The sequence below is a fragment of the Littorina saxatilis genome, linkage group LG1 (genome assembly GCF_037325665.1).
Source record: "Littorina saxatilis isolate snail1 linkage group LG1, US_GU_Lsax_2.0, whole genome shotgun sequence".
Taxonomy (NCBI): Eukaryota; Metazoa; Mollusca; class Gastropoda; order Littorinimorpha; family Littorinidae; genus Littorina; species Littorina saxatilis.
In genome coordinates, this window is record NC_090245.1 from 30,022,830 (window position 1) to 30,048,334 (window position 25,505).

The window sequence follows — 25,505 nt, forward strand, 5'->3', positions numbered from 1 at the left end:
AAAGTGGACCTTGAATTCTTTTGAGTTGTATAGAACAATTAAAAAAATTTAGGTTTGCAATTTTGTTTTCACTTCAGGGAATTGAACTGAATGCTTGGTTTACACACTCACATTGCATACCATTTTCTGACAGATCTGACACTTCACACAAAAGAGCCACTAAAGACAAGAAGTCATTCCCTCGCTCTCCAGAAGTCTCATTCACACTCCCAGGTCAATTCAAATGTCCTGTAATACGTACACAACCTTCTGCTAAATTAAATAACAAACAAACCACCCAAAAAGTAAGTCAATACATTAATCTGTCAATACATCAATCATCTTTTATTTTCAAAATTAAATTTGCTTTTACTGAAAATCACATGAAGACAGACTTCCAAGAGAGAGAGACAGGAACAGAGGAGCAAGAGAACACAAACTGAACGAACCGGTATTGCAGTTAATAAAACGCATGGATGTAAGACTTCGCGAATTTAGTGACACAGTTCTTGAGATGTATGACTGGTACGATTTTTGTCATTTCAGAACGGAGAGAAGGACACACGAAACAGAGAGTAGTTCACAAACTTGTTCAAACCATCCCAGCTGCACTGACACAAACACACCTCTCCCATGACAATGTGGAGATAGAACTTCACCCAAAAAGTCCACATTTTGCTTACAAAATTTTGAGAACCTGCCTGAGATGATCAAAGCCTTGGAAGTCTTATCGGACTTACATCAATAGGGTATAATGCTAGAGGGATTGACACAGTAGGCAATAGACTTGAGCTTTACTTATGTTGAGGTCAAGTCACACAATTAAAATCACAAGGCAGGTTCCCTTTCATTCCTACAAAAGAAGTCATAACCCGTCTACAGTCATAACTGGAAGAAAAAAACTTCCCCAAAAGTGTGAATGCAAAAATACACTTTCCTTTAATACACAATCTTTTGGAAACAAACATAACATAAAGAACATAAACATTTGTGTCCTACTCCAGGTTTGTCAAAGGTGGTTTCCCTGACATAAAGAAATGATATGTCAAACTGCTAATCAAATCTCACTCTTCCTGTAACAGTGTCACTCTATAACAGTCAATTACACTGCCAAACAGCCACACTGTCTTGGACCTGGTCACTTAGCAACTATCAGAAACGTAAAACTCAAGCTGCTAGTGTAAACTGCACTCATGTTGCCATGCCCGTGAAGGACTACTACATGAGCAGATATCTGCTCAGAAGCACAGATAAGTTACTTTGTGACACAACCACCAACAAAATCTACACACAGGAACGTGTTAGGTTTTCCTTTGCAACCACACCCTTCAAATGAATTAAAAAAGTTATCACTATTAGCTGCATGTTGAATTATCACACAGACTGTAATACAGAGGCAACGCATGTGATACCACACCCAAACTGTCGATGTTTTTCATTCATCAGTCAATGAAAAGGAGAACACGCATTCACTGATACTTTTCTCCCTACCACCAAACCTATGTTGCTTCCAGAAAGGTTTGCCCGACTGACTTGGAGGGCTCTCTCCCACATAGCAAATGAAAACCGCGACAAAATACATTATCATTAAAGTACTCACATACTCACTAACAAAAACACAATGGTTACAATCAACAACAACAAAAACAGTACAGTAGTTGCTTCTCAGGTCTGAGACTGTGCAATTTGTGTGACTCGGGTTAATGTAATGCACAAAAACATGACTGTAACCCCTAAACCCTCTTCATGTGTGTATCAGACCATACACTAACCAGCCTCAAGAGTTTGACTATTCACTGAATAAAAATGCATCAACAATCTTTGAGTGTCACATTTTCTACACGAGAAGGAAAAACGTGAAGCTGTAAAGATCAGTCACATACACTTACAAGCACAAGTACAGATATCAAACCCACGTGAAAAAAAAAAATCAAACAAATCTTGTAATATCTGACACAAATACTGTAGCCAAATTGCCATGGTAAAAATTATCTGTACTTAATTGCCCTTTAAACATAACTCGTAATCATAACACAAAATATCAGAATGACATACAAACAAACAAAAACAAAAAAGGTCAAGGTAACAAACAGCACATTTGACATTTTCTCACCCATTCACACGCCACGTTCCCATGACTTCAATGACAAAGTAAGTAACAGCATAAGTCCACATCACGTCTTGTAAGGTTTTTCACCCGGTTTCCTGAAATCTCACATCGCCCATAGCCACAAGAACACTTCCATCATTCCACACGGCCACGGGGCAAAGTTCCTGACTCTTATAATAACACTGGTTCTCAGTCTCTCATAATTCTCTTTCCGATGAAGTTCATGCGCTCTTTCTCTACAACAGACCCAGACTGGCTTTTTTTCTGCTATTTCTCTTTTGGCTACAGACAAAACCAAACCAACCCCCAAGGACAGTGCGCTAACCAGTGCACCACACAAGAACCTTTCCCCTGTGAGATCCACAACCCCTGAGCCAAGCAGCACGCGGCCGTCAAGTGCTCGCTCCGTCCCTGTAAGAAGCTGGTGCGACGGCCACGGTGGACACAAGGGTTGCTAGGCGAGACAGTCACAGCGGTGCCAAGCTTGCAGGGCAGGCGGGCGGGCGAAGGGGGGGAGGGCAGTGCTTTTAGGTCTGAGCCGTGGCAGCGTTGTTGGGCAGGGGAGACATGCTGGCTGCCAAAACGGGCGAGCCTGACACACCCACCGCATTGCTCACTGCCGCACCTGCACACGCACCAACCACACGCTGTCAGTGCTACGCGGTAAGCATGCTCCACACCCACACCTCTCTACAACACAGCCTGTCAGTGCTATGCGGTAAGCATGCTCCACACACACTGACATCCACCCACACCTCTCTACAACACAGCCTGTCAGTGCTATGCGGTAAGCATGCTCCACACACACTGACATCCACCCACACCTCTCTACAACACAGCCTGTCAGTGCTATGCGGTAAGCATGCTCCACACACACTGACATCCACCCACACCTCTCTACAACACAGCCTGTCAGTGCTATGCGGTAAGCATGCTCCACACCCACACACAGACATCCACACCTCTCTACAACACAGGCAAGCAAAAGCCAAGAGAAGCATGAAAACTGAAGCAGAGTGAAAGCAGAACACATGGCATATCTGGCAGGATACAAAGGCTATGAAGTATGCTCAACAAACATGTGTGCAAATGAAAAGATATGGATTGGAAGAAACAGGAGCAGCTGGGCTTCAACTGAAAACATGGAAAACTTCACTAACTGAAAAAAAAGTGAAAAGCAATGCATCAAACCCCTGCTACAATTTAAAACAAAACCATCCTCTGAATGTAACCACAATATGCCTCAACTCATTCAAGATGGTGTGGTACAAGAGAAACTCGGGTGAATAGGCACTTAAGGGAGCAGGATTCAAGAAAAATATGTAAAGCACTTCAGCAAAACTGCCTGGTTGAAGATCAAACACTTAGGTCAAGAGTTGCAGTCCTGCTTGATGACAGTGTATACACACAAAAAACACAGAAAAAAGTCTTCTCTACTCAGTACCAGCAAAACAACGAAAGCTATCTACTTCACTCCTTCAATGGAAGAAAATGGAAGTGTGCCATTACGTCAAAAAGAAACCGTGTTGCAGGAAAGAACACAGGGTTTATATATAAATCTTGATGCTAGGTGAAACATCCCTTACCTATATTACCTTATCCTTAAAATAAACACAATAAATGCCACTCCCAAGTACAACTATGTTAGCTCTACGTCACTACCAAAGCATTTTGGACTTTCCCTTCACTACTGGCATGCAACACTACTACACCAGACAAAAACACAGAAATACGGCTCTAACATTCAAGTTTGAAAATCCATGAAGACTGTGCAGGTGGAAAATTGTACAGAAAATAATGTTTATCAACACACGTACAGGCAATAGTGTTAATCAAGAAGGGGACATTTTCCAGTCTAAAGCTAAAGAAACAAACAAGCAAAACAATGCACATGAAAGGCAATGAATGTATTTGTACTAAAGAAAACGAATCAAACCATTAGAAAGTTAGCTTATCTGTTCCTTTAAACACATGATAATTTGAAAACTGAGAAACATTTGGCGTGAAATCATGGTCCAAACTTTAATCATGAAAGACATTAACATATCTTTTCTAAATCCCTGCGAGCAACACTCTTTAAAATCTCCTTGCTACAAATTCTCCTATGTCTACAAAAATTACAAACACAGAAATGTACTAGGCCCTCTATATCATCGGCTAAAATTCAGTATTTCCCCTCTTTGGTAAAATACAATACAAACAGCAGCAAGTGACCAAACATTCAGACATCTTTTTCTACCAAAGGTAAAGACTTGGCTTTTTAGCAAATGTCAAATTTCTCAGGCAAAGCTTACATTTGCCAGGTTATGACTGTGTTCACATATATACTTGTGCTTCCCAAACATGGTATTTCCTGCCTCCTTTTCCCATTCAAAACAAAAAGTTTATAATTGGTATAACAGTCGTTCATTTTCTTAACATCTCATGCTACTTTTCATTTTTAATAATATATTTATCTTCTTAATTGCAAACATGTCACAGATAAACTGTAAGATGTAACAGAAATCAAAACAGAAACACTTAAACATAGTAGTAGCCATCTCCTTCTGATTCATATTCACTTATTTCCAGCATTCACACACTCAACTTGAGAGAAATCTGAACCAAACTGAAAACAATTCGTTTCTGAAGAACGGGACAAGCTGCAGTGGCACATGCGATGTGACGCTCTTTTTATGAGAGGATACCTCCCAATAAGGGACGCCTATAGTGCCTTGACCAAAATATACCTGTCATGACAGGCCACCTGTAGTTAAGAGACATTTTTGGCTGTCCCAAAGGGTGTCCAAACATCGCAGGTACCACTGTATTCAGAAAATAATCTGCTTCAGAAGAAACACCTCACACTCTTGCTGCTTGACTGGACATATCAAACAAAGTATAGTTTGGCAACCGGTTAACTCCGATGGGGCACAATTGGTCATACAACAATACCACCCTGTTCCCATCCCTTTGCCCTCCAGACAGACTGTTGGCATCTGGCCATTGTACAGGCAGCGTCACTATTCCGCTGTGTGACAGTCAGTTGGGCTGAAGGCCATTTGGACTGGCTATTGTACACGAGGAAGATCTAGGCTACACGCTCATCAAGCCAGAGGAACGGGGGCAGGGGAGATCTGTCTACCTCCTATCTGGCCCGTGCTGGTGGCCGACGGAGTGGGGGATGTGTGACCAGACATTGTCGACATGCGTCCTTGCTCCTTCACTATGGGGTCTGCAGAGAAAGAGCAAACCACAACCTCAGTGATTGACAGAGGCAATGAATATTAGCTCAAGAAATATGAACAAGTAAGGTTTTTTCAAGCTAACTTTTGCCCTTTTACCTTTGCCCCCTCCCCATCCCAAAGCATGACTATGATAGGAAACTTTCTAAATTCAAATGTTTCTAAATCTTTCCTCAATTAGATTGCCATTAAAGTGCCATCATCTTCAGAACTCTTTAGAGAAAATACATTAAGTGCATAAATTCCTGACTAATCTGACTCACTACTATTCACTGAATTGTAACAAACATGAATCCAACTCTCCAAGCTGATAACAATGAATCAACATGAAACCATTGTAAAAGCAACTTCAAGTAAACCAAGGTCTGTAACAACTGAACAGTCAATGAAACAATTACTCACAGAAGTATGGATGTTCCATGGCTTCTCGAGCTGTTAGTCGTTCGTTGTGGTCATAGCGCAGAAGTTTGTCCAGGAAGTCTAGAGCCTCTGGGCTGACCAGGTGTTGGTTCTCACTGTGTACAAAGCGCTCCCACCTCTTCCTTGAATGCCTGTCATCAGTCAAACATGTTTCTTCCAACTTTTCATTCATCACACTGCAATAAATGACCCTGAAATGCTTTCACACTAACATTGGTGAGAAAATTCCCCTTCCACACACAATTACTACCACTACCAGTTAAGACTGAAGTACACAAAGACAACATTAAATATAAAACAAAACAGATACTCAACACACACAAACAGAAAAAAGTGACCAACAGAACATAACCACTGTATTTGTTGCATACACCCCCCCCCCCCCCCCCCAACACACACAGAGATTCACTCATGCCCAGACACAAAAATCTAAAATTCAGACGTACCTGCCAAGTATGTCGTTAAACCTAGGGTCCAAGTCTATCTGGTACTTTTCAATGTAACCGTACAAGTCATCTGTGCCTAGAACTTTGGCTATCCGCACCAACTGAAAAACAAAAGCATCAACCCCTTAAGCTGAAATGTACACATAGATTGCATTGCCGTGCTCCAGAGGAAAGAATTTTCAAGACGTAACTAAGCTAAGTCAGGCATGGAAAATTAGAATCACAACCCTATCCTCATTTCTTCTGAACAAATCGGGAATCTATGGAAAAAAATATGAAGAATATATATTTAACTTTCACAATAAACAGTGACAACAAGCTGGTCAAATCAGAGCAAAAGTGGATCATCTAACACAAGTTAACCCTTAGGCTGGTTGTCGCGACATCTCGCGTTACTTTACCTATACTGTCACCTGGTTGTCATGACGTATGTCGCGCTACTGCCTTAGTCTGTTTGGTCGGTTCCGATTACCTCCCATGGATGCGAAAACCTATGACCGTTTTTCTTTATTTTTCTCTCTGTTGATTCACCAGTGGCTATGTAACATGTGTTACAGAATTGCACCAGTGTAAGGGTTAATATCAACCATTGGCTGCAGATGACGCACGGTAATACATTTGCCCTTTGGGCTTTTCTCTGAGCTGATATTATTAAAAATCGAATAGGGAATACTGGGAAAGTAATCGAGGGAAGTAACTCACTAGTGCGGCAATCAGGCAAACCTTGTTGCATGTTACTATACGTTATTTGTATTTTTGACCAAAATATGACATTTTACACAGATCGAGACAGCCAGTGTTCCTCCGAGACCGCGCTAGCGGTCGAGGTGAACAATGACTGTCAAGATCTGTGTAAAATGTCATATTTTGGTCAAAAATACAAATAACATTTATGTATCGATCGATTCTGTTTAGAATTCCTTTTAGTTTTTATGATTGAACGCACACAAACATGCATTATTTTGCAGACTCGGCTGGCCACCTAAATATGAAGTTTTGTCGGCCTCTGACGTCACATGGCTCAAAGAAGGAAATCCAGTGTTCAATCGATACATTTAGCCTTTAAGATGAATGCAGACCTGTTTATCCTAAACCCGAGGCAAGAGTACTTTCCCAAAAAGTTGAGTGTATTTTTCATAAAGTTGGTGTACTTTGCAAGCAAAGCCATATGGGGCTAGGGAAAATGTACGCGTGGGTGCAAACGTGTTTGTGTAAGATTAGCATATCTTGTGAACACCTTCAGAATTTAACTCCTTCCAATACAACAGGGATAAAACAATTTTATTTACCTGTCAGTTTATAGCATTATAACCAGTGTCTTCCAAACAGATTGATAATGAAAAGATGAAGTTCGTAAAATAACATCTGCGGTTGACAGTGGCAAGTTCATTTTTACAATCATCTCAGAAAACATTGCTTCAGCGCGGACTACAGCCTTTTCTTCTGGCAGGATTTGCTTTGCGGGAATGAACTTCATAATTCCTTGGCAGCTTTCAGCGGATTTCTTTGCAGCAACCTTGTCCAGGTGAGTTTTGGAACTGCAGTGTCGTTCGATGTCATATTTCCCAGCATGGGCAACGGAGAAATCTGATTTACAATACTTGCAGTGTGCATGACTTTTTCCCATAGTAGACTCCACAATTCCTGGCTCTTTCTTATATTTCTCCAAGAAAATCTGCTGCTTCTGCTGTTTAGACTTGGTACAGTCATCCGAAACTGGCATATTTTTCTGCTTCATTTTGCCACGGTTGTCCAGACGACCGCACGTGCCAACAACTGAACAAGGTTTCCACAGCTGAAGACTCGCTGTCATGGTTATCTCCCTTCGACCGAAACCGGTATCAGTTGTACCATTCCATAATCAGCACACCAACACCGGAAAACGTATTCTAGACTTTTTCTTAGGCGTATTTTGTGCGTGTGTCGCGTATTTGCGTAGCGATAATTATTTGGCGTACAAAATACGCCCAAATCGTACTGGTAAACAGGTCTGTGAATGATTTAGTCACTGCAGTATGGTGATAAATGCTGTTTATAGTGAGAATTAAGAAAAAGAAAAGAAGAATAAAAAAAATGCAGAAAAAAAACCCCAAAAAACCAACCTTTGCTTGCTGCGGGACTCAAACTGACGTTATCAGAGTAATGGTACGGAACAGTACCGACTGCGCTAGCGGGAATAACTGTCGTTCAGGGCCAAAAAAAGTAAACTTTTGTTTTAAGAGTTACTTGTAAGATTTCCAGCATGAAGGGTCTGCAACTGCCTCGTTGATTCAAGAGCCGCCCCCTTTGTGTTCTACACGATCGATCTGGCTGTTTGAGGTGCGTTAAATGAGCAACTAGTGGGTGAAACCATGGGACTTCGTAAGTGAACTGGCGCCAAGAAGCACTCACAAGGTCCCACGATTTCACACACGAACTGTCCCTATTCTCCCGTCCATTTGGTATCAGATTAATAAAAAAATAGCACTGACATCAAGCACAAACATCATAATGTTGGCCCGTTCCTATTATCACATTTTGCTAGGCACGCCATCCAGCTGGTTTAATCCTCGTTATCAGCTAGTGCTGTCTGTCAGAGCCTGTCCGCGTTATCACGTTGACCCGATCACCAGGTATGGTCAAGCCATGGGAAGAGTTTGCTCTGACACCCAACGATTTCCCTGTATATTTCTCTCTGCGCTGGCGAGAATAACTGTCGTTTAGGGCAACAAAAACAACAACAGTACACTTCGTAAGGGCCATATTCAGACCTGTTTACCCTTACATTGACCCATGAGGAAGATTTGAAGGAAAATGAGGAAAATGAGGAAGATTTTCCACTTCATGCGGAAGATTTTTTTTAAAGCCACAAACTCGCTCTAAAGCAATAAAACACTTTTTTTTCATAATTAAATTTGCTGTGTGCCCAGAAATGATAAACTGATGGACTGTACGTGCCGTTCACAATCATTCTTCCCACCATGAGTGATCGAGAAATGACTGTCACACAGCGTGCAGTAAGAATGGCTTGGTCCAAATTTCTTGGAAACCGTCAAGTCCGTCACTTCTTTGAGTAATCTTCTTTCCACTTCTGATAATAGATTCTCTTCTTCTTTGCCCCACACGCATTAGTCGCGCTCTTCATCGTCAGTTTCGTGTCGGTGTCGGTGTTGTTCCTTTCTTTTCGTTGGAGGCATTTTGCAAAAAGACACCAACTGGCAACACGTGTAACCAAAGTACCGGAAGAAGACACACGGTTCTAACAGGAAATTGACGAAAGACGTCTTAATACTGAGAAAACTATCGCGACTTTTTACCGAAAACATCACAAATATTTTTTTCTCAAAATCGCGCCAAATTGCGGAAGACTTCAAGCAGTGCGCGGACAAGCGGAAAAACGATCTTAAATCCGTAAAACTTCCGCCCATTCCGTAAGAGTAAACAGGTCTGCATATTTTATAACAAAGTTTAATTGTACCTGCCCCATCATTCAGACAGTAAAGTATACCCCTAATAACAGGTTCCACTAAACAATTCTAACCCAGAGAGCGTTCATAAAGCAGAAGTGTACCTGGTCGTAGTTGTCATGTCCATGGAAGAAGGGTTCTTTCCTGAAGATCATGCTGGCGAACATGCAGCCCAAGCTCCACATGTCCAGCGAGTAGTCGTACATCTGTAACACACGGCAACCATCCATCAAACCTTGTGTATCCCATCATTATGTCCAGCATTAGACAGCCAACATCACACACAGTTGCTGTCATTCCCACCTCATACAAAACTACAGAGAAAATGTTTTCTGAGAAGCTGACTCTTTAACAAAAACTGAGCAACAAACTAGTCCACAATATAGATGCTCCTCTCTAATTTCAATAACTTTTTCCAAATTTCAATGCATTTTCATTTCAAGCACAGAGTTTTACCTACTGTGCCATAACACCTACAAGTACCTAAAATAATGATTTAGATACAGTTCAGTTTGTGGCAAGAGGCATTTTGTTATTCCAAATAAAAACCAAAGAGCACAACAAATTACCTGGTAATCCAGAAGAAGTTCTGGCCCTTTGAAGTAGCGGGAAGCAACTCTGACGTTGTACTCCATGCCCGGGTGATAAAACTCTGCTAAGCCCCAATCAATCAGGCGTAGCTGAAACAGAAGCAAACTCAATGCATTAGGACAACAGTACACGAACGAGCTCCATATTAAGCCCTCCCCAAGCACATGCCAACTTGCATAGTTACTGCTCCTCTTTTCTCTTATATCGACAATCACATGAAACCGTATGTAAAAACAACATACAAAAGCGTACAGAGGAATGCCACCTGCCTATCACAACCACCCAAAAGGCTCCCCAACGACTTGTTTTCCCTATGTGGTAGTGCACGATACTGGGACAAAAAATTAGGACACAAGTACCCAAAATTAAAAGATATAAATGAAGTAAAACTAGACTCCTGTACAAGCTTAGACATTTCTTCAAATGATTCTGAAAGGAAAAGTTCTTTTTCTTAACCAGCTGTAAGATATGGACCACAGAGTTAATCTCGGGTGTCTGAAGTTGTTACGCAAGTTACATGGTGTTTTTACTCTCAAATATCACACAACAGAGTGTATATTTTAGAAGAGCTATTTTGCCTGTATGATGTGTGCCTCAGGATCTCAAGAAATGACTCCAGAGACTCAAAATAGCGAGTGTCTGCAGGGCCACTTTTCAGTGTTTTATGATGCATTATTCGAATCAGAAATGAGTACCAGGGCTCACAAGAAAGAGCAAACTGTTACATGCTTGTGATTATTTGTTTGAGTGTAGCAAATTTAAGCTTGGCGTAAAAGTGTAGCAATTGGTCTAAAATGCAGCATGCTACGCCGAAAACATAGCAGTTGACATGCACGGTTTGGTACCAGTTTTAATTTTTTTTTTTTAAAAAAGACGTTAAAATTATAGCATTTTAATCGTCGAACGCTGAAGAAGAAGAATAGCATTTTAATCAATATGCGTAAAATGGATGATTTTTTCAATCACAATGATCGCAAGTTTTGTTGGAAACCAAATATCGAGTCCACAACATTACATCATTGTAAATAAGTAAACTATTGTTTTAGTTAATGCAGGCTGAAGAATCAAAACATTGGCTAAACCAAGCGCCAAGGAGCATGTTTTCAAAAGTGGATGCAAAAATGTTCCCAGGTCAAAGGTTATTATGGGAAAGGTGAAGGTAGGTCAGAGATGATGTGGGTATTTTCCAATGCTGTGTACACTATTCATTGCACTTTTTGCCCACCAGTGCAGTTTTTGAACAGACAAAACGTGGTGTTCGTAACTTGAATATGAACACAAAATTCAGAAAAATGAACAAATTCTGCATCTATTGACAAATGTGCTCTACTATTTCTTCTTCTTCAGCGTTCGTGGGCTGAAACTCCCACGTACACTATTTTTTTTTGCATTAGTGGCTTTTTACGTGTATGACCGTTTTTACCTCGCCATTTAGGCAGCCATTCGCCGTTTTCAGAGGATGCTCTACTATTTTGAGTTTTGTCATATCTGAAGTAAACAAGAAGAGCAAACGCTCGATCGAGTCACTTTCGCAGTTCTGAATATTATATGAGGCATCAGATGGACAGGAAGAAATTGCTATTCACAACACAATGAGTCACGTTCACATAAAATTTGAGCCCGGTCACTTTTATAGTTTCCGAGAAAAGCCCAACGTTAAGGGGGGACAGGGTAGGCAAGCACTTTTTTTTTTTATTTTGGAAACAGCTTGCTGCTTGTTTGATTTTTGCAAGCAGAATAACCTAATTAAGGGAAACCATTTTAAATTTTGAGTGAAAAGCAATTTTTGGGGGTTTTATTCACCAAAATGTGAGAAAAACGTTATAAAATGTGCTTTTTTTAAAATGTTGCAGTTTGTGAACCAGTGCATGTTTTGATCCAATTTTTCTTCTTTGCAGCAATATGTGTGTGTTTAATAATTCTGTGTATCGAAAAGCATTTCTAAGCAATATATTATTTTAATTTAGGATTTTCAGTTACCGGTTCAGTTTTGATAAGAAAAATACATGAAATCCTAACTGTCAGACTCATAAAAACCCAACCAATGCACTGAACTCTTATTCCATACACAGAACTGATGCTGTACAACTCATAAACAACATATACAAAAACTGAACAAATCCATCAAGCCTTTCAAAAGTTGCAACATTTTAATTGTAGCGTTTTGTCTGAAAATTACATTCAGAGAAAACAGCATTTTAAAGATTTGAACCAGTACATAAAAAAACCAGTAGCACAGTGCACCCTGAATTCATATGTTTTTATCAGAATGACCACTTTACTATGTAGGGAAAAGGATTTGACAATCAAATTATTAGGATTTTTTTTATATACATCATATGAAAACAGCCATCTTTGTTTGTACCGATATGAAAACATGAATCAGAACCAAACTGTCAGACTCATAAAAACCCAACCAATGCACTTAACTCTTATTCCATACACAAAACTGACGCTTTACAAATCATAAACAACATAAACAAAAATGAAACAAATCCATCAAGCCATTCAAAAGTTGCAACATTTTAATTACAGATGTTTGTCTGAAAATTACATTCAGAGAAAACAGCATTTGAAAGATTCCAACCAGTACCTCAAACTAGTAGCACAGTGCAGCCTGAATTGATATGTTTTTATAAGAATAACCACTTTACTATGATGGGGAAATGATTTGACGATCAAATTATCCAGACTTTTTTTAAAAAATCATTTGAAAACTCATCTATGTTAGTGCAGATATGAATCAAAACGAAACTGTCGGACTCATAAAAACACAAGGAATCCACTGTATTCTTATTCCATGCACAGAAATGGTGCTTCACAAATCATAAACAACATATACAAAATTGGAACAAATCCATCTTGCCATTCAAAAGTTACATTTTAATTACCACATTTTGTCTCAAATTACATGTAGAGAAAACAGCATGTAAAAGAGTCTCACTAGTACCCCGGTAAACTAGTACCACAGTAGAGCTTGAATTAATGGGGTGTTTTTTTTTTTAACCAGAATAACACTTTAACTATGAAGGGGAAATGATTTGATAATCAAATTATCAGATTTTTTTTATTTAAAAAAAAATTATATGAAAACATTAAAAAAGTCAATTATCTGTGTTTGTGCTGATATGAAAATATTGATCAGAACCAAACTGTCAGACTCATAAAAACCCAACGGATGCACTGATTTCTTATTCCATTGCATAGAAATGATGCTTCAACATCAACAACATTACATAATTATATATACACAAATGGAACAAAACTATCAAGCCATTCAAAAGTTGCAACATTTTAATTACAGTATTTCTGTGCTCAATCCTAACACTGCAGCAAATTTCTGTAAAGCTGAATGTCCCTTTCCATGTACCAACTTGGTCATACGCGGATTATTTAAAATGCAACTTTACCACCCGAAGCGTTGCAAACACCGGGAGAAGAGTATTTGTTTGTTTGTTTATTTGTTGCTTAATGTCCAGCCGACTACGCAGAGCCATATCAGGACGAGGAAGGGGGGGATGAAGGGGGCCACTTGTCAAGCGATTCCTGTTTACAAATGCACTAACCCATTACTTGTGTCCCATCAGGCTTTAGTAAAACTAAATTAATACCTACTGGAAGATTACCAGTTTCCAGTATGTTAAAATAGGCTTAACCTATCTACTGCTGGACTTACATCAGAACACTAACAGATTAAACTATACATGAATCGCGAGACAAGCGGCAAGAGAAGAGATTTTTGGAAAAAATACAGGTGAATGAGCAAGAAGGCAGAAAAAAGAAAAGAATTCATGAAGAAAAAGAGAGCATGACAGGAAAGAGGAACCAAAAATCTACCTAACAGCAAACTAGAAAGCTCCTGCGGTTCCAAAAACAGGAGGGGCCTTTAATTTCATAACCGCAGTGCCCCACTGCGGGAGGGAGAAGAGTAAACAACTGCAGACTTGAATGGACACTCATATGCACTCCAGATGCAGGGCCTGTGCAAATCCTTGGGCTGATGCATCACCTTCTTTCATAATCAGACTGCTATCAGACAAGCATTCAGTACAGGATATAAACCTTTCAGCAATAGATTGAGCTGATCAATGTTGACAAAAGCCCAACACATGTCAGCGGAGTGACGTTGCACAGTACCAGTATCCATATCTGCTTGTGATGGGTCAGAAGATGGCAAAGTATCTGTATCTTCTTATGGTTGGTCAGAAGATGGCAAAGCTGATGTTTCTGCTGTGGAAGAGGGTAGTTCCTGTTTAGCAAACTTTTCCATCAGGTCAATCTTTCTCCTCGCTGCCACCACAGGAGGACTGGCTCTCCCCTTGCTCCAACCTAATAAATACACAAACACTGATTTAATATTTGATACAACTGTCCATGGTTTTTGTTTGTTATAAGCTGCAAATTTTAAGACTCAATATAAACGTCAACAAGTGCTTGTACTTTATTTTGCAAATGACCATGTTACATGGGGTGTACCTCAACTTTTTGGCGAGGCTGGTAAATCAGAAATCCCAATCAGCCCCCAACCACTGAACCAGGCGGGTTTTCTTACAACCACCTCAGCGGCTCGTACCCACATATGTCGGTTGACGAACACACACACACACACAAAAGACATTCATTAATTGGCCCCTATCACAAAATGTACATGTCAAGTTTACTATGGGATTTGAGTAACCACACAATCACATACACACAGGAACTAATACTGAAACTAGCTGAATTATTTTCTTTCTTTCTTTTCATATTTTTCTTTTAAAATTAATTTATTTCATCACACTTGCTATGTATTTGCTTGTTTCTTGTCTGTTGTCTGTTTTGTGTGTGTGTGTTCTGTGTGTGTGTATACATTTTCAGATTTCCTAAACCTAGCACTGTTTGCAGGTGATCTTTATGCTTTTGATTCATGAGTTGCATCCCCAGTCCTTTAGTTTAACTCTTTTTTTTTTCTTTGGTGAAGTAAATTGGATCTATTTTTTTTATTCCTTAGTTAATGGAAAAGATTTGACAACAATATTGCTGTCAATGATAGGTTGGTCAGCCATGCTGGTGTAAACCAATCCTTTAGAATTAGAGAACGCTCTCTAGTAGGGTACTTATTTTCCTACGGTCAATGACCAGAAACAGAAACTGTGTCAGTCGTACATCGCTCAGATGCTGCTTCTCAGTTTGACCCCAGACAAAGAATACTGATGACATGTTACACCATAGTAAGCTCTCAAGGACTGGCCAGCGAAGAACAATAAAATAGGGGTTGTGAAGACGATATCACAGAGATGATCGAGGGAGGGAGGGGGGGGGGGGGGGGGGGGGGGTGTGCGGCGGCGGCATGGTCAGTAAATTGGATCAAGAAACCCGCAAAATACTTCAGACACAAACTGTTTATCATTTACCTGCAAACCCTAACACATTCTTACAACAACAACAACATAACGATGTGCAATAAATCACGTTGTCAAACAAACAAGATCGAAAAGAGAAAGAAGCAAAACCCACCTCGTCGAGTCAAGAATCTTAGAATGTCGTCTGCTCAAATACGATCATGTTGGTTCATTTCGGAGTGTTGTTACTTCCTTCTACTGTTCGCTGCTGCTGGTTCATCTTTCTCTGATATTTCTTGCCACTATGCCGAACATTTCCAATGTTAGGGTTGTTCTCCGCAGCTCAAAACTTTGAAAAATGCTGCTGAATCGGTGAAAACGTCATGGATTTGTTGACACCGGGGGACTGATAAGTTGTCTACTGCGCTTGCGCCAAATGCCTTTGACCTACATATATTTGCATATATTAATTCCGGGGTTTCGGTTGGAACGGATTCTCTCTCTTTGTGCCTATGTCAACGGAAATTCCCCAACGGTGATGACGTCATCTTGAAGAACGGAAATTTCCACACAGTTTGAACAGCGAAGGGTCATGTCATGTGCGCACATTTACCAGCACGGAGTATCCAAAGTTGACCATTTTTTCGATTTTTTTGATAAAACACAGACAAAAACAACAAAACATCGGTTTGAAAATGGTTTTATTTACATGAATACATGTCTAAAATGACAAAAGCAGATTATTGAATGCATTCCAGGATGTTCAAAGGTGTGAAAAATGCAACAACCCCAAAAAGGTGTATGAGACCAAAAATAACTCATTTTGCCTACCCGGTCTGCCCTTAAGTTGTGTGTTGCCGAACAGAAAAGGCTAGTTATCTCCCTTGTTTTTCTGATAACGTTCGTAAAAGGCTACAGATGTAAATACTTTGATGTAAAGAATAATCCTACAAAGTTTCAATCACATCCGATGAACTTTGTCAAAGATATAAAATGTCTAATTTTTCCTTTGACGCTGACCTGTGACCTTGAAAAAGGTCAAAGGTCAACGAAACCATCGTTAAAGTGTAGAGGTCATTGGAGGTCACGACTAAACAAAATATGAGCCCGATCGCTTTGATAGTTTCCGAGAAAAGTCCAACGTTAAGGTGGTGTCTACGGACGGCCGGCCGGCCGGCCGGCCAGACTAACACTGACCGATTACATAGAGTCACTTTTTCTCAAGTGACTCAAAAAGGAAAAACAAGTCGCGTAAGGCGAAATTACAACATTTAGTCAAGCTGTCGAACTCACAGAATGAAACTGAACGCACTGCATTTTTTTAGCAAGACCGTATACTTGTAGCATCGTCAGTCCACCGCTCGTGGCAAAGGCAGTGAAATTGACAAGAAGAGCGGGGTAGTAGTTGCGCTGTGCTGCATAGCACGCTTTTCTGTACCTCTCTTCGTTTTAACTTTCTGAGAGTGTTTTTAATCCAAACATATATCTATATGTTTTTGGAATCAGGAACCGACAAGGAATAAGATGAAAGTGTTTTTAAATTGATTTAGAAAATTTAATTTTGATCATAATTTTTATATTTTTAATTTTCAGAGCTTGTTTTTAATCCAAATATAACATATTTATATGTTTTTGGAATCAGGAAATGATGAAGAATAAGATGAACGTAAATTTGGATCGTTTTATAAAATGTTTTATTTTTTTTAACAATTTTCAGATTTTTAATGACCAAAGTCATTAATTAATTTTTAACTCTCTCCGGACGATGAAACGCTATAGCGTTCCGAGTCCGCCATAGCGTTCCGGACGACCGAACGCTATAGCGTTTCTGAATTTGAAAAATTCGCGCGGCGATCGTGACGCAGTTTGTACGGAACTAAATGTTGCTAGCTTGTTCTGTGGTCTTTCCACAGTGCAAGGGAAGCAACTGCATTCACTTGTCCCTTTCTTTGTCTGTATTGTGACCCGGTTTGCGAAACTACCGACGCTCAGCGTCAGGGTAAACAGTAAGACAATGGCGTCTTCCACGCAGTTGTCACGCTCGTCTCGTAGACCCAATGACAGGCGTTTTACGGCGTTGGAAGTTGTTGAAATGCTTCAAACTGAAGGATCTGACGTGGATGAAGGTGAAATTAGCGATTCATCTGTCTATCTTTATTCATTCTTTCACTATGAATTTTTTCCTAACCCATGCAAATGGCCCGTCTGGAGGGAAAGTCAAGGGAGAAAACTGGTCGTGGCGAGTGAGTTAAGCCTCCAAGCTGAAATGCAATACCAAAGTCCGGCCTTCGTCGAAGATTGCTTGGTCAAAATTTCAATCAATTTTATTGAAAAATGAGGGTGTGACAGTGCCGCCTCAACTTTTACAAAAAGCCGGATATGACGTCATCAAAGACATTTATCAAAAAAATGAAACAAGAAGGGCAAAGCCCATACGACTCACATGCTTTACACATTTTTCCTACCAAAATACATGTGACCTTGACCCAAGGTCAAGGTCATCCAAGGTCTTGCAACATAAAGCTGTTAATTCAAGACATAGGAAGTACAATGGTGCTTATTGGCTCTTTCTACCATGAGATATGGTCACTTTTAGTGGTTCACTACCTTATTTTGGTCACATTTCATAAGGGTCAAAGTGACCTTGACCTTGATCATATGTGACCAAATGTGTCTCATGATGAAAGCATAACATGTGCCCCACATAATATTTAAGTTTGAAACAGTTATCTTCCATAGTTCAGGGTCAAGGTCACTTCAAAATATGTATACAATCCAACTTTGAAGAGCTCCTGTGACCTTGACCTTGAAGCAAGGTAAACCAAACTGGTATCAAAAGATGGGGCTTACTTTGCCCTATATATCATATATAGGTGAGGTATTGAATCTCAAAAACTTCAGAGAAAATGGGAAAAATGTGAAAAATAGCTGTTTTTTAGACAACATTTATGGCCCCTGCGACCTTGACCTTGAAGCAAGGTCAAGATGCTATGTATGTTTTTTGGGGCCTTGTCATCATACACCATCTTGCCAAATTTGGTACTGATAGACTGAATAGTGTCCAAGAAATATCCAACGTTAAAGTTTTCCGGACGGACGGACGGACGGACGACTCGGGTGAGTACATAGACTCACTTTTGCTTCGCATGCGAGTCAAAAAACGTCTGGGGATATCATACCCAGGAACTCTCATGTAAAATTTCATAAAGATTGGTCCAGTAGTTTAGTCTGAATCGTTCTACACACACACACGCACAGACACACACACCACACCCTCGTCTCGATTCCCCCCTCTACGTTAATACATTTAGTCAAAACTTGACTAAATGTAAAAAAGAGTTCATCATCATAAATGAATGTGGAATTCAGCCCCTTCGCTCACCTTTTTGTTTTCATGATCAATCATGACGTTGTGAGGTTTGACGTCACGGTGCATGATGCCCATGCTGTGACAGTAGTCCAGGGCCTGCACAGACCGAAAACATAAGGTTTAGCTTTGTAATCAGCAGATGAGTTTTCCGTACTCAGACCACTAAACATATGCACATCATTGATCTTATTTTCCGTTTCTGATACATACTTAAGATTGTTTCTGATATATACTTGGATTGATCAGATTGTTTCCTTTTCAGAGACAATTCTTGCGAAAACTGCAAACACACCCATCCTCAAATGAAAAGGGTAACTTCTTCTGGAAACCCACCTTTGGCCAAAAATAAAAATGTTTCTCCACTTGACAGTGAGAATGTCGAAATGATATTCATCACCCTGATGTATTTGTAGTTTTCAAAAAGACACCCTGCAATCAAATTGGGCCAACTAGATGGAAACACAAATTTCTTTCCCTTCTGTACAAACTAAAAAATAAAACCGGCAACCCACCATCCAAAAACTCAATATCTCTTTGATCAACAGTCAATTCAGTGGTACCTCTCTGGGTATCGTATAAGTATTATCGACATTGAAAAACTGAATGTGTGGGTAAGTCAACCAGTTACCATCGTTTAAGAAAAAAAAAGTATGCTTACATCACGAGCGGCATGACTGACCCCGACAAGGATGTAACGAACCAAAACTCTATATTACGACCCCTCAGTATAACAACAACATTTCGGTTAAATTTCAAAAGCCTTTAGACAGAGGTACCACCGTAATCGAAAATTAGAAAACAAACAAAAACATGCACATGGGTTCTGACCTTCATCAGCTCGTAGAGGTAAAACCGTATATCGTAGTCTGTGAAGGTCTGGTACAGTTGCTGAAACAACAATCAGAGACTATATGGTCACAACAGCCCTCGAAAGCAAACCTTGACATTCACAGCCTCTGATTACATGTGTTAAAGATGCAGTGCAGGTCACAGCATTGCTGAAGCAACGATTTGTCTTTTTGTCGCAGATTACGATATAAACAGTCAAAAGCTTTACATACCTATCACAGATGACTACACACACCTTTAATGTTGCCAGCAAAGCAAAACTGTATGCCGTTTATATATCCCGCCAAAATATAATTAACATTTACAGTGATCATGTTCTGGGCTAAAGGCTGTGCGCGGTATGCCACAGTGGACCCACATTCTATATTTTAGAATTTTCTTTCGTAATCAAACACAATGTCTTGACATAAAGAACCTAATATAGAATGGATCTCCCTCTCACAGAAAATAGATGTCCATGTAGGCTTTTGACGTTATTAGTTCATGTGCGCGACCTGATGTGAGCCTGATCGAGGGCCATGTTCTCCTTCCCGGTTTTGATGAAAATACAATTTTTTTTTTAAATTGTTGTTTGCCCCCCTCCCCCTTAAAAAAAAAGGGTAGTTTTTCTCTCTCGCTGAGAATAATAAGACTTCCATGTAGGCTTTTGACGTAATTAGTTCATGTGCAGGACCTGATGTGAGTCTGATCAAGGGGCCATGCTTTCCTGCTCGGACATTGATGAAATTGTTTTTGTGTGTGTTAAATTGTAGTTTTTGACTTCTTGCAAGAAGGTCACTGGAACTTGGTGTAATTTCAAATGGATAGATGCCTGAGGCATGAATGAAAGCCCAAATGGTTCTTGATATACCTGAATTTGATATCATTTAGCTGGAAAACACTTCTACATCAATGGATGCAGGTATACAATAGAATCAAAACGCATACAAGTTTTCTTTCATTGTTTCAATGGCACATGGCAAGAGATGATACACTAAATCTGCATGAATGCTCATGCACTCGCTCACAGATATACACTAAATCTGCACGAATGCTCATGCACTCGCTCACAGATATATAGTGAAAAATACCAGGGAAAAGATGAAAACTCACCTTGAAATCTGTGTTATTCACATGCTCAAAGATGAGCGCTGGTGTCCGAGACTGAAAAACAAAAAGAATTTCGAGTAAAAATGAGCACTCACATTACATAAAACTTGAAAGCAACTAAACGAATACTGATGAAAAACAAGTTTGTGCCAGTAAGTTACCGTTAATAAATTATTAACAAGTATATCCATATGGGTTTATCCTTGTGCCCACAAACTCCTTTCACAGTGCACTTCTGTAAACCCCCTTCACATTGCATGCTGTATCAAAAATATTTTGAACTCATGACATCATGCTTCCAGATAAACATGATTACGAACAGATAATGGCAGAACTTAAATCACACATAATATATATATTGTTCTAATCCGCTTACCACTGGGTCTTTGACAATCGCCAGAAGAGTAATGACATTTGTGCCGCCCCTCAAGTTTTCCAAGATCTTGATTTCTCTCTTGATCTTTTTCTTCTTTACAGGCTGCAAGCAAGAGAACAAAAAAGATCACAATCTGAAGCATTTGAGACAAGGTACACAACCTAAGCTCCCTCTAAAAAAAACTGTCTAAAGTATTTCAGCAGACCTGAGATTGAGAAGGTTAATATATTGTAATACATAGATCTATAGTATAATACATACTTCCAAACACCAACAAATACCTTAACTTAATTAAGGCACAATTTTCTTCTTCTTGTCCAAACAAAATATGCGCAGTTTGATTTTGAGGACCAAGTATTTCTAACCCTGTACGACCTCATGATGGATGTGCCTCTTGTTCTCTTTTTAGTTTAACCAGCATGATGCCACTACTGTATTTGGAGTTGAGTAAAACTCTTCTGCGTATCACTACAAAAAGATCTTCAAAACACTGTAAACAAAAACAAAAATGAAAATAAAGGGCACTAGCATTAAAACCATAGCCACAGTTAGCTGCAGGACTTGGAACTGGTCTAACAATGAACAGACTTGAACACTTACTTTCAAAATTTTTATGACACATTTTTCATTGTTTGTGATGTTGATGGCTTCGAACACCTCACTGTACTTTCCTCTTCCCAACTTCCGCACTATTTGATAGTCGTCTTGGTTCCTGAAACAAGAAAACAATTATTATAACTTACTAAATGCATGGCAAGTTTCAGAACAGTTCTGCACCAGATCAGAAAAAAAAAGATTGTCCAAGTCAACATCAAAAGCAACTGTCATTTTTTTTAATATCACTCTGTTACTCTGTTACTGCGTCATTCGTTTACATTGACATTGACACCAAGTGAGGATATTCTGATTCAGGACTGAAAGTGGAAATGATCAAAATCAGGAAAACCTGCACAATGCTTGATTGTCCTCAGCTGTTTTCAGGGTTTCATGTGTGATTTGCACACCCTGTGCAGTTTGAAAATCAGAAAGCTATCAGGAAATCCTTTCTTAATTGAGGACGTCCTGATGTTAACTTTCATCCATGCTGATCATATTCACAAGTGTAACCTTGGTAAGGATTTCTGGACTTCCTTCTAGATCACTTTCGGGTCAAAAGGACATAGAACAAATGATGTTCTTAGATCCCTTTCGATTCTGAAGGATGTATCAAAAATATGTTCTCCCTTAGTAACTACCCATAGTTATTATTATATTAAACTGAACTCACTGCCAAATGCAGACAAGTGTGTTTCAAAATCAGAAGTAGCTTTCACGTCTCTGACTCTGAGGTGACAATTTTCTGAGGTTCAAGGTTATGGATCAGCACACCAACCAGCTTTAATCACCAACTATACAAACTATATGTAAACTTACAGCCACCATGTCTTGAGACAAAAGCTGCAAGAATAACTGAGATATATTCATAAACATAAGCTACGGTTAAGAAATTACAAAGAATAATGACACTTCAGTAAGAACATTCTTTGCGAGTCTGACAGTAGAACAGCTCAGTGCAAAAAGGTGTAACGGTTTCTAATTTCCAGTTAGCATAAAATCTGAAGAGTTAAAACGCAAGGAGTGTTCCGACCTTGTGCAAGAATCTGCTAAGGGGAACAAATCCTACCATAATATATCGATTACAAGGACACACTGTCAAAGAGTTCCTTTGTTAGCAAGCCACAAAACTTGAAAAGCTATAAAGATGTGCAGCAACGCTAAAACCATTTCAGTGATCACGACTTTATCAGCAAGTGCATATAAAAATTCAATAAGGAATACTTGAACTTGTTATGTATAATTACCATACTATAACGCGGTTCAAAATTTACACCTGAACAAGAAGATGTATAGAAACAGACTCAATTTACACTTTAATATCCCCTGCCTTACCTGATCTCAAGAGGTGATGGTTATACAAATGTACAAACAACATAATAAAAGACAGATTTTCTTCAGAAAGTAAAATACCTTGTATGTTGTTTGCTTTGAAGTGTAATTTTTAATAACAGTTCTAAAAACACACACATCAAATATTTGTCTGTTGTGTTTACCAGAAGAGTCCTAACTGGCCATCTCAGGGATGGTTACTCATCATGCACTCAAAATGCTTTTCCTTAATGGCGCTATTAGAAAGGCTGATGGCAGACATGATTTACTATTTGAAAATACTTTGCATTCCAGTGACAAAGCTGTTTGCAACCAGGCCATGTTAAGGCAAACTAATGAGTAATGGTCAGCATATATTCTCGGCATGATGGCAGGACGGTCCATCTGATTTCTCAATTATGTAAACTTTTCACTTTCAGCAGTGCACACCGTATGCATGACTTTGGGGTCATTTCTGCGAATGCGAGTATCAGTCCTATACTCCCACCCCCCCCCCCCCCCCCCCCAGAATATGCACCAATTTTGCCCAAAAGTTAGGGGTGGGCGTTTACTAGGTACTATACCCTTTGCAGGAACAGTTCCTTTGCTAGAATACAGATATATTTATCACTTGGCATGGAAGTGTTCAAAGGATGCATTATTGCACAAATCGTTATACAAAATAATGATAACATGCAGGTGAGTGGCCTACCCTTCAAAATGGTCACGGGTTACAGTAGGCTACGACAGTAAAATGGCGTCATGTCGTAACTAGAGAATGTCCGGCTAGGATCACGCCGCACCGTAATCAAAGTCTGGCCGAGTGACTCTACGACTCGTGGAAAAGGTGTAACCGAAGCCTGCAGTGAGCGGGTTACGACAGTAAAATGATGTCATGCCATAACTATAGAATTTCTGAGTCGAATTACGACTTGAAAAAGGCGTAACAGTAGCCCCTACCTGAGTAATAGGAATTCTAGTAAAGATCTACACAGTGGGTCAATCAATGACAGTGCTTGGCAGACCACATGTTCTGCTAGTAAAACTACTATTTTCACCAACTAACCGGCAAATTACAAATAAGAAAAGTAAAACAAGTCACATACCCCCATTCTACAACGTGGGATTCATAATCCCAATACTCTCTTGGTTTATGTGTGTTGACATCTGCATACACGCGAGCTCGACTTGGGAGAGGCATGACGTTTTGTCTCAAGCAACCGAAAGGTCTGGTGCTTATTCGGCCAACAGTGCCGATTTGGAACAGAAGACGAAATATTGCGCTTTCAACGGTATCCTCCGCTCTGCAAAAACAAACAAAACACATTCAAATATATGTCTGCACTACAACTCTGTTTAAATGCTCTGAGCATCCAAAAAATGAATAAAACAATGACATTCCTTCTCGCCAACAAGAAAATGAGCAACCGAGAGCGTGTTGCAGCAGCATACGCACCTGCGATTATAACCCTGATTTTTGTCGACGGGTACACTCAGTACAGTTCAGTATCACTCTTAGCATTTCATGTGTGCCCGTGGAGTCTGTATTTGGTTTCATACTATACAGTTACTACAGAAAGAGTTCCAGACACAGTCACTACATTTCTAGCAAACGCAAGAAGTAGCACAAGATGGCGACCGTCGCTCACCCGCGAAGGCCGCAACGAGGCTATACAACACTCAACTTCCTGTTGTTACCTCCCTTTATCACATGAACCTTGCATGAATCAGAAATCGTTTGGGTAATTATCTGCAAGGTGCCGCAAGGAACGTCTAAATTCGTTGAAAACTACCAAGAATATTGTCGCTTGTGGCTTATAAAAGTCTAACTTGTCGATTTCAGGAAGATTTTCATGCAGAAAGAAGAGTCTACATCGACCAGTCACTCGTAGCAGACGACAGTGACGTTTCAGTTCACCTGGGGACAAGTAAAGAAGCATGTTCAAACAAGGGAGGGACAGAAATCAAAAGCCACGAACATCATCTGGGCAAAGAAACAAAGTAGATCTAAAATTCGTGGTAGCCTGGGTCAGCATATCACATAAGCATTTGGGTGAGCCCAAGTGCGGCTCCCCACGGTAACCAATATCCCAAAATTCGTAAGATCATTGGAATCAGTTGCTCGGCATCGATTCTAGCCACAGGCACCCGAATCAAATCACTCTCGTGTTATTGTGTTCGTAAGGCTGCGGTGGGTAGGGGCACAGGAGCTTGTATCATTATTGCTATAGCTACGGCCACTTTTGTCACGGTGACAGAGCAGTTTGTGACTTACATACGGTGGACAATAGGTTTCTTCACTGTTTAGAATTTACTATTTGAGAGTTTTCACCGGTACGGCCGGTTTCAGTGTCCGGTGTGTTAAATGAGTAAGAGGGG

The 25,505-nt window shown here is 39.9% G+C and overlaps 1 protein-coding gene across 2 annotated transcripts; it reads right to left on the reverse strand.

The window, feature by feature from the left end:
* Positions 1–303: 303 nt before the first annotated feature.
* LOC138966713 (casein kinase II subunit alpha) lies at positions 304–24,784 on the reverse strand. 2 transcript variants are annotated; one of them, XM_070339033.1, is made up of 13 exons: positions 24,583–24,784; positions 24,233–24,430; positions 21,822–21,933; positions 21,222–21,323; positions 20,849–20,899; positions 19,736–19,795; positions 18,920–19,003; positions 10,195–10,305; positions 9,730–9,831; positions 6,180–6,280; positions 5,716–5,864; positions 5,214–5,303; positions 304–2,714 (listed from the first exon to the last, which is right to left on the reverse strand). In XM_070339033.1, exons 2-13 carry the CDS (start codon positions 24,325–24,327, stop codon positions 2,617–2,619), a joined length of 1,155 nt encoding a protein of 384 aa, XP_070195134.1. In that variant the 5' UTR covers positions 24,328–24,430; positions 24,583–24,784; the 3' UTR covers positions 304–2,616. The 2 variants fall into 2 exon arrangements, with proteins under 2 accessions (XP_070195134.1, XP_070195142.1); XM_070339041.1 differs by lacking the exon at positions 5,214–5,303.
* Between the last annotated feature and the right edge of the window lie 721 nt (positions 24,785–25,505).

Coding starts and splice junctions, on each gene's coding strand:
- LOC138966713 (XM_070339033.1), bottom strand. CDS start 24,327: ATGCCTCTCCCAAGTCGAGCTCGCGTGTATGCAGATGTCAACACACAT. Junction 21,934..24,232: donor TCCCACGTTGTAGAATGGGG/GTATGTGACTTG, acceptor TTCTTGTTTCAG/GAACCAAGACGACTATCAAA. Junction 10,306..18,919: donor TTGATCATGAAAACAAAAAG/GTGAGCGAAGGG, acceptor CTTCTGTTTCAG/CTACGCCTGATTGATTGGGG.